The sequence below is a fragment of the Pseudorasbora parva genome, chromosome 14 (genome assembly GCF_024679245.1).
Source record: "Pseudorasbora parva isolate DD20220531a chromosome 14, ASM2467924v1, whole genome shotgun sequence".
Lineage (NCBI taxonomy): Eukaryota > Metazoa > Chordata > Actinopteri > Cypriniformes > Gobionidae > Pseudorasbora > Pseudorasbora parva.
In genome coordinates, this window is record NC_090185.1 from 22,510,211 (window position 1) to 22,528,575 (window position 18,365).

Sequence of the window (18,365 nt, forward strand, 5' to 3'; positions counted from 1 at the left end):
TGAGGGCGAGAAAATGATGGGAGAATTTTGGTTTTTGGGTGAACAAAAATACAAATGTGATCTGCTGACCCCCAGGGCATCCAAGATGCATTTGTGTTTGTTTCTTCAGTAGAACACAAATAAAGATTTTTAACTCCGGCTGTTGCTTGTATAATGCATGTCAATGGGGTGTTTTTCTATGAGAGTCAGTATGAGAGTAGAGATGCACGCACAAGAGTCACTTCCGCCACTTGTATCCCATTGAGATACACCATATCTTGTACATTTGACCTCACTTGCCCGAAGTGATGGTGCAGTCGCAGCTTTTGTATAGTGTTGTATTTGAGGTAAAAAAATTATATAAATACTGCTTTGTTTCTCACACAAACCGATCATTTCGTGTCTTAAAGGGTTACTTCAGCGATTAGCATATGGCTTTCTATCAGTAGAAAACCTGGAGTATATTCGAATGATCGTGCTTCCCCCGTCTCGTATCCCCCTGAAAACGAGAGATTTATGCCTTTTATTTCTGGAAAAATGACTCCGGGTGACGCAAATATCGTCGATTTGCGTCATCTGTAAAATGTTTGGCCAGACGCTAAAGGCAACAGCCAGCAGAGGGAGCTATTTCCTTATTTTTTTTAACTCGCACATGGGGCATGGGGTCACACTCACAGCTCAGCTTGGCTCCGGCATTCATGGAAACGGTGCGGCCGGTGGAGCAAAGTGAGTATTTTATCTTCTCAAGTTAATTCCTATGAAAGTTAATCTTCCAAAAAACACGGCACTGAACACGCACTGAGAACTATTGCCGCGAGCACGGACGTGTTAACCTAAGCTCTCATCACGAGAGCTCATTCAGCTCATCACAATGTGTGTAATCTGACTCCTGATGCGTTTGTGCTGATACTTCCTCAGCGGCTAAATCACATTATATTGAACAAACACTAAGTTTTTATTTGTAGTGTCTGTTCTCTAACTGAACTGATTTTATGAAGATGAACGCGGTGGTGGGAAAGTAAGTGATTCAGAAGTGGTAGCTTTGGGAGTGGCCTCACAGGGCAGCAAAGCATTCTGGGAATTGTAGTCTTAAATCCACATGAGACAAAAATACATTTTCTGTCTTTTCTCAGTCTAGAAAGCACCAAATTCAAAAATGATTTCACATTTCGACTACATTAATGACCCAGTTTAAATACAGATTCATCTTCCCAGCGCTGAAGTACCCCTTTAAGAGATCAATATATCGTCACGAGCCGCTGTGTTTAATATGGATTCCTATGTCTGTGTGTTTTTTACTCTCATAGTGACTCTCATAGAAAAAAACCCATTGATATGCATTATACAGCAACAGTTGGAGTTTAAAATCTTAATTTGTGGTCTACTGAAGAAACAAACACACCTACATCTTGGATGCCCTGGGGGTAAGCAGATAAACATCTAATTTTCATTTCTGTGCAAACTATCCCTTTAAGTAGGGCCCTATGCAAAAACATGGACTCAAGAGTCAGGTTTTAAAAAGGTTTAAAAGGCCAATTTTGGGCCCTCATGTTTTAAATGGTAAACTAGTTAAGCTAGGAAGTTCATTTTAAAATGCTTACCGTTTGGTTCTTATTTCGGTGGTAGGGCTGAACGATAGGAAGTCCCAGCGGTGTCACCCACTCCACCGTTCTCCCAGACCTAGCTATTAGCCTAGCGCTCTCCGTCAGCCATTCCTGACAAAAAAGTCAGAACAGCCTAAACCAATCGATTCCAATTGAAGTCAGTTTGTATTATATACAAGGCACAGGTGGTTAGTTGTAGCTGAGACAAACTGAAAATGAACCCCCTATCTTAAAGATTTGTCTTTGCCTTACTTTTTTTTTTTTTTGTGATAAAGGAGTTGCGATAAAGTTGCTGGCTGTGCTATTTGGGAAAATCCAATGCACAGGTACGAAGTTGTTGCAGAGACAATCTGAAACCAAAACCCTTGTCCGTAACAATTTGGATTAGCCTAATAAATAACATGATAGAGTAATTGCTATAAAGTCTCTGGCTGTGCTAGCTGGAAGAATCCAGACACACAGGTGGGAAGTTGTTGCTGAGATAAAGCATTTAAAGAACCTGCTGATCCGCAGCAACAGTGCTTGCTGTGCAGCTTGGCTGCCATATTCGGAGTCCCCAGCGCTCTCCCCGAAATGCTTTGTGTGAGATAAATTCCTGTGTTAATCTGGAAGCGGGCCGGGCCTGATGTGGCTCCATTCATCAGAGCGTTCCCCAACACTCCTGCATCACCTTCAGCCGGTAACGGTGATGATCAACTACCTGGGCTCAAACGCCGCCCCTCCTGAGTATCTGACCTATTTAGGAAGCTGGTTGTGTCGGTAGGCAAAGTGGGGGATATTTCACATTCGTTCTGCCTGTCTGCTCGGCTCCCTGGGGGGTGCAAGAGGAGACAGAGAGCGGCTGGTCCTTGATCTACTGCACCGGGGACACTCATTCCTTTTTTGTTTCCTGCAGCTGTAATTCATGAGCCGCAGCCAGTTGCATCATGGGAGAGCTATATTTGGCGATTCACAAAAATAATCTTTTCATTCAAAAAAAAGAGCAGCAGCAAGGGTTTGGGTTTTGCTTACAATTTTAAGATAAACACTATTGTTCAAAAATTGGTAATATTTCGGAAAACCTTGTGCTCTCCAAAGCTGCAGTAATTTGATCGAAAATATAAAAATTGTGAAATAGTTTTCTATTTTCAAAATGTAAAATGTAATTTTTTTCCTCGTGATTCAAAGCTGCGTTTTCAGCATTATTACTCCGGTCTTATTATTATTATCAATGTTGAAAATAGTGTTGTTTAATATTGATGTGGAACCCATTATACAATTTTATCAGGAATCTTTGATGAATAGAAAATTATTTTAAATAGAAATCAAATATAAAATGTATTTACAGTTACTTTTGATCAATTTAATGCATCCTGGCTAAAAAAAAAAAAAAAAATATATATATATATATATATATATATATATATATATATATATATATATATATATATATATATATATATATATATATATAAAAAGTATATGTATGTAAGATTATTTTTTTACTAAAATATTTATCAGCAGTTACTTTATTGAAATAAACTCAAATATAAATAAAATACATTGTGCAGGTTGTACATAGTTATTGTGAATAATCATAACAGTACAGAGAAATGTGTTAAATTATATTATTTAATAAACTAACTTTAGTAGCCTATAATACTAAACTGCATGGGGGAATACACACATTTTCTGATTGTGTGGATTCCTATTAAAATGACTGAATTTTGAAAATTCTACACCTGATTAGTAAATAGCATAAGGGGTTGAGATTTGTATACCTGAATCTCCCTCGTCCCAGTAAACATTTCCTTCAAGCTGTTGAAAACCTGAACCACCAGGTAATGTGAAGCATCCCATATGCAATCCTGTGGATTGAAAATAGCACATTGTTATATATAAACAGGCACAACACTGTGGATGATTTATCCAAACCCTATCAAATGCAATTGTATATCAGGTATCAATAATTATTGAAATTCCTGAAAATACAAAAAGGTCTCCAAAGAGATCAAAAGGGCCTGAGACTTGAATGAGGAAACGCCACAAAACATTTTTAACTCCAATAATCCAATTTTTTGCTTTCACAAGCAGAATGTGGAGATAAGATCCCCTGACTCTTTAGGTGATAATTCCTCTTTTTTGTTCTCCACAGCCTGGGAGAGACGAGAGAAGCGTCACGTTTCTATGGCTGCTCACAAAGGGGAACTTATACTTGGGGAAATCAAGACTGACACAAATGGGGGGGAAAGTAAAGCCTTAAAGTTCACGTCACCTGTGATGCAAGATTAAAAAGCTTATCTTCACATTTAAATCGAGTTGAGGAAAAGGTTAGATAGCCAGAAATCATGGAATGAAATAAGAGAGAAAAGGGGACTTTGTATAGCTGAAGCACTGGCAGCCAGATTAAGACCCTTTTCCAGTCAAAACTGCTTTCTTTACTGCTTTAATAGTACATTTGAGTCTGCAAAATACACACCACGTCCATCCACACATCATGCAGGACAAGGTTTGTTTCGTGTGGAAACTCATTCTTCATCTTCCCAGAGTTTGTAACTCCATCTACGATCATTTGAACTAAAGTGCAATGAGCCTCACCTTAGGGAAATCATCGATTTCCTTCAGTCGCTTTTCGATTTGCAGACGACCCCCGTAGCGAGTGACGCCATAGACCACAGTCATCACTGTCTGCTTCACCACCTTCCTGCTGATGAAGCCCTCAAGCACCTGTGCGATCTTCAAACCGTTCTCCGCATCCCGAGCCCTGAACTCTTCCACCTAAGAGACACGGGACAGCGCACTTCTGAGAGCCCATAAATCAATGCTTATGTTGGTGATGGGTCACTAACAATCGATTAGTTGAGCAATCGTCCAACTACAGACTAGTCTATTAGGTTAAGTATTGTTATATTTTTGTATATATTTTCAAATATAAAAGATATTATATTGTAATATTTTTTAAATTACAAAATAAAAAAAGAGTTTAAAATAAAAAAATAAATAAAACAAAATCTAATAAATAAGACACTATAATATTAAAAATATTTAAAGATTTTTAAAAATAAGGTAAATAAAACATTATAATATATATATATATATATATATATATATATATATATATATATATATACATATATAAACACGTGTGTGTGTGTGTGTGTGTGTGTGTGTGTGTGCGTGCGTGCGCATACATAAATATTTTATATATATATATATATATATATATATATATAATAAAAGTAAGATAAACAAAATAATTTTAAAAATATTATTTTATTATATTTTGATAAAATATGCTATAATTTATCATAATTTTTATATCATTTTTTTAAATAAATTATATACATCTGTATTTATATATTAAATGTTATTTATTTATTTTTCATATCATTTAAATACTGTAATAAATATATTATAAATGAGACACTATTTTATTATACTAATTTATATATTGTAACATAATCCAAAAGTGTATTAGATTGGAAATATAAACACAATTAAACATAACATATATATTAATAAATATAGATATTACATAAGATTAAAAAGTTTTTGTAGTAATATATTTTAATAATACAACAATAACAATAAATATTGTTTATTATAATATCCACACAATCTTGCACATTACAGGAACAGAAAAACAAATAATGAAATGAATGATGATTACTCATTATTATAATTTATTTGATCTATGCTATTCAACAAATCAAATCAAATCAAAGATCTTTCCAAGAATCCCCTCGGGCACAGATACCCCTGGTTGCGAATCACGCCTCTATGAAATATTAATGACCACTGAGGTAGAACTCAGAAATAAAAACAACGATAACAGAAATATCCCAGTTGTCCTTCACTTAAACTATAAATAGCTTAATCTTCAGGATAGCAGGTTCATTCATCACACATGAGGTGTTGACGGTCTTATTGGGGCTCTTGAGAGCTTATCATGTCAAAGAGAAGAGCTGCTGAGGAACAATGAGGCTGTTTGGGCCAATCTCTGACTCAGCAGAGCTCATTGAGATGTCTGCTAAGTACCCTTCGGCTAAGGTTAGCGCAACCCGATGTTTTTGGCGAGACCGATGCAACGGTACATTCAAAGTGGTACACTGTGTTCCCAAATATAGTCAAATCGATAGGTAGGTCAATATATCTCAGATAGTGTTCTCTTAAACACACACAGTCTTCCCAGAAATGAAATGAAAACTGGAGCTCTGAGGCAATGTGTTGTGGAGCAGAGGCAATTTAAGATGACTATTCAACTCCGACAGAAAAGCGGAGCAAGACGCACTGACGCCCCCTGGTGCCGCAGATGGACTAACCTGCTGAGCTACACCACTGTAGACATCCTGAGGCAGTTCACAGGGCATGAGGTTCACCGAAGTAGCACCGATCACATCCCGCCCGAGGGCAGCATAGTGCTGGAGGCCGTTGCATGAGCCGTCCTGCGAGAAAGAGAGAGAGAGAAGTAGTAAATGGAAGTAGTTTTAAAATCTACAACGCATTCCCTAAGCTAATTAGGTGTGCAAACGCCGGATCTTCTTAATATATTTAAATTATAAAGCAAACTTGCAGTACCTGATGTACAGGGTAATAGGAGATGAATTTGGTGTGGTCGGGTGAGCGCGAGGCATTTGCTATCTCCATGCAGCAACCCAGAGCCTGCCACGGCTCATCTGCATTCATCCACCATTTGCGACCCTGCAAAATAGAGTTGAGACTCTTTAGGGAGCAAGGAATGTGACAGTCATTTCAATAAAGCAAACAGTAAAATACGGCTTAGTCATAACTCAAGGCCTGCAGTGTAATGCATTCAGAATTGAAAAAAGAGACACCATGGAATCATTTATACAATGCTCTATATACAATGGTATATGAAACATGATTCAATGGTCTACTGCAACTGGGGTACATAAATATGCCCCATATTAAAATAACAATTTAAACCGAGTATGTATTTCTAACAGGCAAAATGCCTCATCTAGTGTATAAAGGGGAAAATGGTAGTGTCAAAAAAAGGTCAAATACAAGACATCCAATGAAATGACCTCATCTTTTTGCGGTCAAAACTGACTGAATCCACACAAGCAGTGTGCATATGATAGGTCGGGTGTAAAGTGTGCTGCCTTAGCAAACTGCGCTATATTACTGCTGTTCTCAACAATGTACCTTTGTAAAAGTGGGGATTTAGCACTTATTTATTTAGCAGAACTTAGTAGAACAAATACAGACACAAAGATCAATTTAAAGAAGAAAATAAAAGAAGAAAAAACTGAACCCCGTTTACAAATGTATCTGCCGGTAAATGCCCGAATCTGATCAAACTAGACACACTTGCAATTGTATAATATATATTTCTAAATTCATAAGTTTATTTATAACAGTACATGATGATTATAATATTAAATTATGTCAAATTTATTATAATAAAAATGCTCTGTCTGTATGTATAAATCATACTGTACAGTATTATATGTGTTTCCTTCCAATTTATGGTAGCATGGACAGTGGGAAAGTATTGCTAAACTCAAATAAAATGCAACTAAACAAATAATTAATAATTAATAGTTAGGAAATTAAATAAAGTACACAGCTAATTATATTAATAAATTAAATGTTGATTTGTGTACAATATGTATGTTGGTGTTATGATAATTTAATTGAAATAAAATAATAACCAACTTAATACATATTCTTATTCTTATTTTTATTGAATGAATGAATGAATGAGGCATTTATATTATTATTATAAATAATAATACTAACAATACTGATGATGGCAATAATTACATTAAATAAATATTACATCAAAATTAAATATATTAAAATTAAATACAAATAATTATAATTAGTAATAATTATTATGATCATTAATACTAAGCACAAAAATAATTAGAACAAAAATAATAATAACATTATTATTCATAGTAATAACGATAATAAAATCAATAATAATAATAATAAATTAATATTATTATTATTATGACTCATTACAAACTCAAAACCAAAGCAAGCTCATTATAATCATTGAACAATGTTTATTATTAAAATAATTAACAATTAATTATATAATAATAAAATACTTTTTAATATTAAAAAAATAACTATAATTCATATTATTTATTATTACTGTTATTATCAACAACCATAATAATATCATTATTATTCATAATATTAACAATAATACAATTAATAATAATAAGCAAATAAATAATCTAAGTTATTATAATTATGACATTACAAACTCAAAACCAAAGCAAGTTCATTATAATCATAAAATGTTTATAATTATTATTAATATTAATAATAACAATGAATTAAATAATAATAATAATAATAAAACAATACATAATTAATATTAAATAATAACAACTATAATTAGTATTATAATAATTCTCATTAATAATAAGAACAAAATAACTAGTCAATAGTAACTAATAATAATACTAGTACTAACTTAGCACTTTGAGATTATGTTTAATATAAAGTGCATTATAAATCAAATTTATTATTATTATTATTATTATTATTAATAATAATGAAAATTGTACAATTATTATAACAAGCTTGCTTTAGCTTTGAATCATTATTATTATCAATATTATTATTAATAATTACAAACTCTAATTCAAGTTCATTGTTGCACCAACAACTTGACTAATCAATAAGTTGTGTCACTAATCATACATAAGTTAGACCCATTAACTTAGACCCACCAACTAATCAAATACTTTTCTAGAAGACAAGTAATTTAAAAACATGTAGTTGTGCGACCCCTAGTACATAGGTACGGTCAAGGCCGCGATTAAAATGCTTACGTCAAGAGGATGGTCTGCCGAGTCAAGGATATCCTCCATGATGCTCTCAGCATACTCCAGTCTTCCAGCTAGTGAGCTACGCTTTTTCAAACCCGTGAGGTTCACCAGGTGAATCTTCAACCAGTCCAGGCCTTTGGGACCGAGAGGTCTTCCCTCGGCAAACACCAGCAAGGCCCTCGTCACGTCGCTGCCAAGGTGGTTAAAATAAGGCGGCTGGGGGTACGTACGACCTCGGAAGTCCATATTATGCGGAAACCAAAAGATCTCGTCCCTCACGTGGTTGGCGATGGAAAGCTTATACAGCGCGTCCATTCGGAGGCTGTGCATCTCCGCCACCTTCTTCTTGGCTTTGACACCCTCCCGCTTCATGTAGGCCTTCTCGATCTGAGTGTAGGAGGGGTCGTGAGGGTTGAAGCGAGGAATCTCGGGCGCTTCCGACAGCGGCGGGGGGATGCTGAGTTTGTCGCTGCCTTTGTCGTTGAATATCGAGATGATGATGTCCAACAGGGGCTTGTTGATCTTCCAGGGACAGTTGCCCACCTGGTTGAGGGAGTCCAGCACAGCGTGGAGATCTTCGCCTCGGCTCTTCTCCAGGAGAAGTTGGTGTTGGAGGGCTCCATCGGTGGCGCGCATGAGCTTGGTGGACGTCAGCAGGTACGCGCCGCTCTTCGGGGACGTCCAGGGCACGGGCGGACACAACATGGGCATGACGTAGGAATCAAATGTCAGTTTGGTTTCCATCGCAATCCTCTGGATTTGTGTCACAATAGGATGCGGTTTGATGAAGCCGATCTGATGTGGATGCCAAAGAGAGCAAATGAAAATCGAGACTTAACTTCAAGGCACGTCACAAAAAGGACATTAAACATGGACAATTAAATCCTTAAATGCTGTAACAGGTCTACATTAATAAACATCTCTTGTCGCTAGCTCGCAGCAGCCCTGTAACCCAGCTTCGAATAAATCAGAGATGATTTATGCTCGCTGCTGGTAAAGTGTTTATGGGGCACAACAGACATAACTTTCTTTGACAGCTGGATAAACAACTATTCAAAGAGAAAAAGCACATGAATGGCCACAAAATAGTCACATACACACAATGGTTGCATCAAGCAAATCAACATATCAAAATATGACTATACAGTAAGGTTTAGTTGGCATGACCTGTGTGTGTAGTATGAATGGGTAACAGAATTTGATTCTGATTCACAGGCTTCTAATTTGATTCTGAATTAATTTGGGTACTTTCAGTTCTAATATAATTTTGCTTACATATGAAAGAAATCCTCTTTCTTCAAATGCTGTAAATTATTCAGGGCTGTGTTTTATATTGTTTCAAAGCGGCATTTTTGAAGTATTCCTTAAAAGAATTGGTTCATAAAAGTTTTTTTCATGAAATGGACTGCACTGTTCATACTGTGAGTTGAATTACGCTGGTCACGTTTGTAGGCTTTTGATTCACTAAATAGAATCGGTTTAGAAAAGTCTAAACTATCCATGCTGTATGTTGTGGATTCTCTATAGAGATCCAGTGATTCGTTCGTAAATCAAACTAGATTGGTCATGCTGGGTTTCTCACTCACTAAAAGGAAACGGCTCGTAAGAGTCTATTGTTTTACAAATCATACAACAATGTAGGTTTTTGAATCACTAAAAGGAATTGCTCAAAAGTGATTTGTTTGTGAACCGAACTACACTGGTTGTGAAGTCATTTCACTGATCTAAGACCCAGTTTACACTAGTGCGTTTTCATTTCAATTTAAAAGATAACAATCCTCGGTTATACTGCCGTTTCCACTGCGTTTCATAAACAATCTCTGTCCACACTACGTGACTGAAAAGGCATGTCACGTGACCGTTCATGCACACTGGGCATGCGCATACAAGTGTAAACAGTTGTCTCTTGCACATTTAGGGAGCTGCAGTATTATAACATACAGCATTTAACTACACAACGGCTGTTAAAAAGGACCACAAAGTCAGCGAAGCATGCAGTTCCGTCTCCGTGTTATTGTTTGCAGGGTTGTCGAGGCTGGTCTGTTATAAAGCCGTTTAGAGAGACGGCTCGGTCTCCCAAAAGCATTGTAACGAAAGGCACCAAAGGTCTCTACGATTAACTTAGGCGTACAATGCAGTGTTTCCCACATATAGACTCATTCGTGGCGGTGCACCAGAGAATCAACACTGGTCGCCACATATTGCGTTTCGTTATTTATTTTTGTTAATGCTATTTAAAACATGTAAACAGCGTTTTCGTTCAGCTGCATTTCCTTTCCCTACTCTCTCTCCCCCTCTCTCTCGTAATGGTGCGTTCACATCTGATGCGAATGAAGTGATACGCGCAAGTGATTTACATGTTAAGCCAATGCAATTAAGAAAATTCTGTGGCGCGATTGAGACTTGAGTGTGACGCGCGAATCGCGCAAGTTCAAAAAACGGAACTTTGGTGGATATTCGCGCCACGTTAACCAATCAGGAGCCTGCTTGCTGCTGTCACGTGGTGAAGTGGTGGATGGGAAACCTAGAGGCCAGTGTAATTAAAAAAATACTACTGTTATTGTCACAAAATGTAGTTTTAAGAGTTTTTCAGGTGAGAATGTAGTTTAAGCTGAAATATGTGGTGTATTTATTAAGAGTACACCTAATTTCAAATTTGATCTGGCGTTTTCGGTTTTGTGAGGTCCAGGCTTTCAGCGGCGCCTGGCAGAAGCCCCTTCCATGATGTGAATTTGCATCTGTTGTGTAGGGAATGTCATACACGAATTAAGCGAATTTCACACGCGAATGAAGCGAATGGGTTCAAAATGTTTAAGCATCCAATGTCAAAGACTTGCAATCCTGCTGTGAAATTCGAGCCCTGCTTGACGTGTAAACGTACCCTACATCTAAAACAGATTGAAGATCGTCTTACTACAATGTGGCATTTGAAATGTCTCAAAAAAGACTGAATTCACTTGACTGCATTCACTGCCACATGAATAATCCACAAACACGCTAAACTGAGAGCTGTTCCCTGCTGCGCGGGCCATCTGCAAGCTCAGCGGAGGAACAGGAGTTAAGCTTCAGATCTTTGAAGCCCACGGTGGAGGCCTCTGCCATGCCGAGAGCCAGGGCAGAAGCCTTGGGGATGAGATTTCGAGGACAAAAAGGAAACTCTCCTGATCTTTTTTGGCTCTTCCTCCCCCTTTCTGCAATCCCTCGGCGGTTAATCAACCGGGCAATTAAGGGGACAGTAAAAAAGAGATTAGTTTCAGCACAATCCGTCTTCCTCCGCTGACCCGCGATCGCTCACACAGGGAAAAAGATTCCATAATTCATGAAAACATGCGTGCCTGTGCGAGGTTTCGGAGTGGGAATGGATGGCATATGACACGACTTTTAATAGACAGTCAGTTGGATTCAAATGAAAGCTGTCTGGCCATGATCAGCCTTCAGTATGAAAGCAAAAACAAGCTCGCGTCCTAGAGGATTCTGAATAATTTCAACTCGCATGACTTCCAGTCCCAGCTGGTCTACACCTCTTACCTTATGATTGCTGCGGAACGTGTACATGTGGTATAGGACGGGAATGAGCTTCCTCTCTTGAGCGGGATTGAGGATGTTGCTTCGAACTTTGACATCATGAACCATCAGGTCAACCAGGAAGCTGCCCAGCTGCACCATCAGGACCAGGGGCCAAGGGGTTTCGTCGCCTAAAAGAGAGGGGCCGCTGCACTTCTCCATCTCAAGACTCGTCCAATACTCCCGCGGCAGCATGCCATTGGTCTAGGATGAAATGAGAAGTAATGTAATGTGCAAGCAACTGGAAATTTCATACGAAAGCAGACTGAAGGTGGCACGTCTGGTCAGGCAAAGCTTGTACCTCGGTGTCGTTTGCCAGGAGTTCAGCATATGAGCTGTAGATGCTCCCAAGCTTCTCAATCATCTGACTGTGGCTCTTCTGCCGGATGCAGTACAGATTGTGGACTCGGACTCCCATCTCCTCAGCCATGAAGAGCAAAGATTCACCACTGGGCGACAGTTTGTCTAAACTCTGAAAAAGGCAGCGCATCAAATGTGGAGAAAAATTACTTTAAAGGTGCACCAAGTACGTCTTTTCCCACTTGAAAAGACAAACAGTACTTCAGTACTAAAATGCTTGAAAATGACTAAGACGAAGCCATTTTTTTGTACCTGATTAAAAATGAGCTCAAATTGATGCACTTTATATGTCTGATTAAGTTGGTACCTGAAGCATGATGTTCACATAATCCTGATCCTCCAGGATACACAGGAATGGGTATATGCAGGTACTCAAGGACCTCTGGCTGTTGTTGGATAATGTCCGTTTCTTTTCCCTCAGTGCCTGGAGGAGAGCTTTTTCCCAGTGTTTCCTCTGTGTTGCTAGTAATTCTCTCTATAAAAATATAAAAGCATTTTTTAGTTTTTATTTGAGAGTGTGCCAATATTAAAATCAATACATTTTGATCAAAATGTTGGAGGTCTGGACATCATGCAGACTTGTACAAAGGTTTGGAAACCAACTTGAATTGTGACAATTATCAAGCACATTCACTTGCATTAAACAATTTCACTTGATTTAACACTTTGCTAACATGTTGTAGCACGTTTCTAACATTTCTGGAATTATTTAACACATTGATAGCATGTTTCTGGCATGTATTAACACATGGCTAGTATGTTTTAACATGTTGCTAACATTTAATAAAACTGTCTTTTTGCTCTTTATTCTCTGACACAATATTTCTTGGCACAAAGGATTTATGCATACATTATTTGTCATCACCTATTGTTGCAAGTCTAGACCCTAAATATACAGAGCTGGCCACAATTATTAGAACACTTGGCATCTGGAAATTATCTTATTGGGCCTGGATTTATTTTCCATGAGGAGAATTACCCGAAACATTCTAATTATTATTGCCGGAACTACTTGTGATGGAATGAACCTGCTGGAACACTAAACTTGATGGACTGGCCCCCTCAAAGTCCAGACCTCAACCCCATCCAGCACATTTGGGGCGACATAAATTGGACAGATCTATTGTACATTTAAAGGAAAGACTTTGGCTTCAGTTGCAGAAGGCATGGGATAACATTAGTGTTGAAGTTCTCAGAGGAACTACATTGACACTATGCCAGAGAGATGTGCTGCTGTGATTGATGTAAAAGGTGGACATCCAAAATAAAAGTGGATAAAAACAGTACAAATCACTTTATCAGCGCAATCAGCAGCATGCTTCATTAACGTTGAACGCATGAATTCATGTTTTGGAGGCAAAAAAGGTCAATATTTTCAGATCTGTTCTAATAGTTTTACTCACCACTGTAAGACGAACCTTAACCAGATGTATTTATAAAAAGAACAAAAAACATTGGAACTATACAGCAAGTAAAAAGTAATATTTATTGGTCCAATTTACCAAGTGTTAAGTGCAAGTTGGATTATTAGGGAATATGTGGAAACAGTGTTCATTTATAAAAAAATAAAATAAAAAAATAAAAACCTTACTAACATTTTATTCCACTCCAAAATACTTATTTTGAGGAATTCTCTTTCAAACTATTTTTAATATGCTAAATATTTGAATCTTTTAATATGACATTTGTAACATTATTTACTGTTTCTAAAGGCAAAGTATACCATTATTTTTAGCTCAGTGAATGGCACATCTTACCCTGACACATTGTTTGTTTTAACATGTTGCCTACATTTCTAACATATTTAATTTTAGCATGTTTCCAGCATGACTTAACACATAGCTAGCATGTTTTATTATGCTGCTAACATGATTTGTGTGTGTATATATATATATATATATATATATATATATATATATATATATAATTTTTTTTTTTTGGTAACACTTAATATAATACACTATTTTTCCCCAACACAGTAGCATACTGAGAATTTGGGGAGAGGATGTTAATTGTCATGAAAATAAAGTGTCTTAATGCTCCTAAAAAGGCATTGTTATTATTAATTCATTAAAGGCTTCAAATGATTTTTTTCTTACATTTTTGGGTGAAATGAATGAAAGCTTGTTTCCACCAGTGATTTTTTATTTCGTGACATTTCTTGATAGTTTTCATGATGTTCATGCGGTGCAACTGTGGACTTTACATTACATCCCATTCTCCTCTCAAGCAGCCTGTGGCTTTAAAAAAATGAAATCTCATATAAATGTAGATGTGAATTTTATGCACAACACAGATCGGGTTCAGTGTCGCCCGGTTGAAAGTGGGTCATCTCTTTATCAAGGCGCTTTTTCGGTTTCCCTGCAGACCGACAGAGAAGGCAGATATGACACAGATCAGTTATGCTGACCCTATGATGGAAAGGTGCCACTCTCACAGGGCTGGTGGAGACACATTACAATGCATTTATATTCCATTAAACCCTATTGCAAATGTTGCGGGACCACGGGGGACCAGACAGGAACAGACAGTGGAGCAAATGCCAGAGTAGAAAGAAGCTGGATTGTGGGAATATGGCTACTTTCAATGCATGAGCTGGAAAGTTTCACAAATGTCTGCGTTTAGCCAATGTATCATAGCTAAGGTGCAAACCTGGATCCTAAAAAAATATGATGTGTTAACTATTGAAAGGAAAGTCTCCACACGTGTATGCGATTTTGAAAGGCCTCTTTATGGTAGTTTCCTATGTTTGAGGATTCCCACTGTGCTTATTTCAGTGAAACTAGTCATAGCAATATTAATTCTGGCCCACAAATGGACATAAATAATTTGGTGTAGGGGAGAGTTATGCTTTTATACTTTATATATACTTTTTTAGTTATGCCGACCAAGAGAAATTAGTGCATTGTTCCAAATACAAGACAACCCCCCTTTTTTCGAATACAAAATCTTGTATTTTATAAAGAACATTTTTATAAAGAAAATCATTTTCATATTGCATATTTTCAGTTTCAAATTTACATTTTTGTATTGAAAATATGGTAAATATTGTACATGTAATATGTACAAACGATCACATTTTAAAAAGAAACACTTTTTGGCATATCAACAAAAAAAAAAAACCTGTAGCCCATCTGAATTATATAGCCTAACAATAAGAATATCCATCTCCTAGTGAAAACCACAACCTGGCAAAATCTTACTCCGAAGCTGACACACTTGACCCCACAACTATCATTTTAGGGGGGGGGGGGGGGGGGGGGGGGGGGGGGGGGATGCTTACATTTTAAGCACATTTTTGCCAAATATCCCTGTTAATACAAAGTATACTACCCTACAACTAATCATTTTAGCGAAAAATGGTTAATGCACTATGTAACTTTTCCGTCCGCTAGAGGGCGCCTATTCAAAACAAAGGTGTAGTTTGATGACGCCATGTTTAAGCTCAGAATCTTGGGACATGTGGTCTTCACCCTTACAGCCGGTGGAAAAGAATCGGGATAGGACTCGGGCAGAAATCATGCCAACTGATTAACGTTACTGCAGTGTGAAGCAGAGAAGGACAGAGTGTTGAGGGAGCTGAACGAGGCCGCTGGAGCGATTGTTGAGCAACACGCCTCGCAAGCAGCAGGACTTTTATTATGACGGGATGGGACACAGTCGCTGGCTCCATTTCCGCTTTTTAGGAGTATGAGGTAACACAGCTCTGTTAATCATATTAGATCCTTTTAAGTAAAAAAAAAAAAAAAAAAAAAAAAAAAAAAAAAAAAAAAAATTATATATATATACATATACACACATAGTATATATATATTTTTCTTTTATCATTTATAGTGCTTCTCTGACAAAAACAGCTATATATTATGAGCTATTGAGCTTGTTATAAATATATGCTCATGGGACAGAATAATATAGTTTGCTAGATTGCTAGACACAGCTTATAGACTGGCACATCTTACCCCACCACACCATAAATGCCATATCGGTAAAACCCAGATTTTTCAAATAAAATCTTAAATAAAAATCAGACAAGTTGCGGTTTCTTACCATTTTGGCCATGTGATCTGTGACAGGCTTTAAGGCCTCTACGGAGTCAATAGTGACGGTAGTGGCCTTCTCCATTGCCAGCTGAAGACTGAACCGGTCCTGCAGTTCCTTAAGGCTGAAGTCCAGTTTAGGATACGTGGCTCCTTCCCTCTGAAACACACAAGACAGGAATCAAATCAGAAAATTCTGAAAATAAATGCAATCAAACGTGCCTTGCTGCTTAGATTATTGAAAAGGAGAAGGGTACTTATCTGAGATTCAAATATGGGTTAAGGTCAAATAATTACCTTTCATTTACTTAGATATTTTTTTAATAGTAACAGTTTTGTTTGTATAATGATGCTGACCTTCCAATGTAAAATTCTAGTTTTATGTTTGAACACATTTTTAAATTAATTGCACCAAATTATCATGTTAAGCTAAGAGTCCTACTATTTACATACTTAGAAACTAATTGCATAATATTATAGCTAAAGTAATGCTTAGAGCTCCCTGGCAGACCAGTCAGTTTTGTGTGTGTTATGTGTACAAAATTAAGAAAGCTCAAGACGACCCATTAAATAAGGAGCGCTGAGAATTGCTCATCGCCAGAGGCTCATGTTGAATATGACTGGCTGCTTATAACTGGATAATAAGGCTGAGAGGGTTTAAATCTCATTAGGACAAACATAAAAAACGATCGTTCATTTGACTGCCAATTAAGAAGACTATTTACTTCAACCTTTCGCAGGCTGCACACTTTGTTATGAGGCCTGATTCAAAGAAGCCATTGCACTTTATAGCCCAATAAAGAACAAAACATCATTGCATTTAAGTGCGCTTGTTTTCGAAAGAACCAAGCAAACTAGCTAGCTAAAACAACCATGCCAATATCAAATGTCGAATGTATTTATTCTGTCTCGTAACTTCCACGTACGGCCAATTAAATTCCAATGAGGTTGAACAGTCCCACTCTCTGAGGTTTGGTCGTCGGCCAAATGTGTGGCTGCATAAAATACGAACTGTAAACACAGCATATATTACAGCAACAGCTTGCTAAGTGGTGCGCAGATCAAGTTAATGTGGGCTGTGCGTTGACATGTGCAGGCATTTATTATTCGAAGGGAGGCGTTGGCGGCTTACACTGACATCTGGGAATTATCGCCAAACACATCATGGAAGGGTTGGGACAGAACAGGTCGGCCGGCGCATTAATACTCGCGAGCAAGGAGAGAGTGATTGCTAAATCTGTCCTCAATAGAGATCGCATGGACGGCGGCCAAAGCAAGCACAAAGGTTGCGGAGGGATAAATCATGCCCACGGCGATGACTACTACAGCCCGGCCAGGCAGAACACGAGATGCAGTGTTGTGTACATAGGTTTGGCAAAGGCCCATATTTCCACAAAGCCACAGCCCTGACAGGGAGAAGCACGCGTGGTGACCTCGGCATTAGAGATGTGTCGTTCTAATCTTCAATGCTTCCGTGAGGTTGTGCGGATAAGGGATGCATTGGGATGTAAGAAATGGCCTTTATGGCAACACAACTCTGTGAGGAAACGCATCTCAATCTATCTAAACCTAATGCACACAACATGATTGAAATTTTGAAAATAGTAAAATGGGCAAAACCAGCCGTATTTAATAGATTTTCTTCTCTCAAACATTGTGAAAACGACCATCTGGTCAACAATGTCAATCAATACCATAGTATTATGATGAGTATTTACACACTGGATTAAGATCTCACAGATTCGTCTTTAAAAAAATAAAAATAACAAATAACAAAAACCTTAAACTATAAACTCAATTCATCACCTGACCAACAAAGCCAGTCATTACAATAGTGCTATTATTAAAATCATACTGTCTGGCATAAGATTGTTTTATATTTTTTATGACAAAAACCATAAATGCCTTTGGAGATACAAAAGTAAAAAGGGCTGTCAATTGATGAAAAAAATTAACCAATTAATTGCATTTTTTCCCTCTCGCAAATTAATCGCAGCTAACATTAAAGTTTTTAATATATTTTCATC

At 37.3% G+C, this 18,365-nt stretch overlaps 1 protein-coding gene across 1 annotated transcript in view; it reads right to left on the reverse strand.

Annotated features, from left to right (window-relative positions):
* polrmt (polymerase (RNA) mitochondrial (DNA directed)) overlaps positions 1-18,365 on the reverse strand; it is a 63,272-nt gene that overhangs the window by 26,567 nt on the left and 18,340 nt on the right. The window contains exons 6-15 of the mRNA XM_067415903.1: positions 16,349-16,498; positions 12,609-12,776; positions 12,243-12,413; positions 11,906-12,145; positions 8,381-9,172; positions 6,141-6,263; positions 5,885-6,007; positions 4,161-4,340; positions 3,344-3,430; positions 1,581-1,694 (exon numbers count right to left, since the gene is read on the reverse strand). Coding sequence (XP_067272004.1) covers positions 1,581-1,694; positions 3,344-3,430; positions 4,161-4,340; positions 5,885-6,007; positions 6,141-6,263; positions 8,381-9,172; positions 11,906-12,145; positions 12,243-12,413; positions 12,609-12,776; positions 16,349-16,498 — 2,148 coding nt within the window. The remainder of the gene's footprint in view (positions 1-1,580; positions 1,695-3,343; positions 3,431-4,160; positions 4,341-5,884; positions 6,008-6,140; positions 6,264-8,380; positions 9,173-11,905; positions 12,146-12,242; positions 12,414-12,608; positions 12,777-16,348; positions 16,499-18,365) is intronic.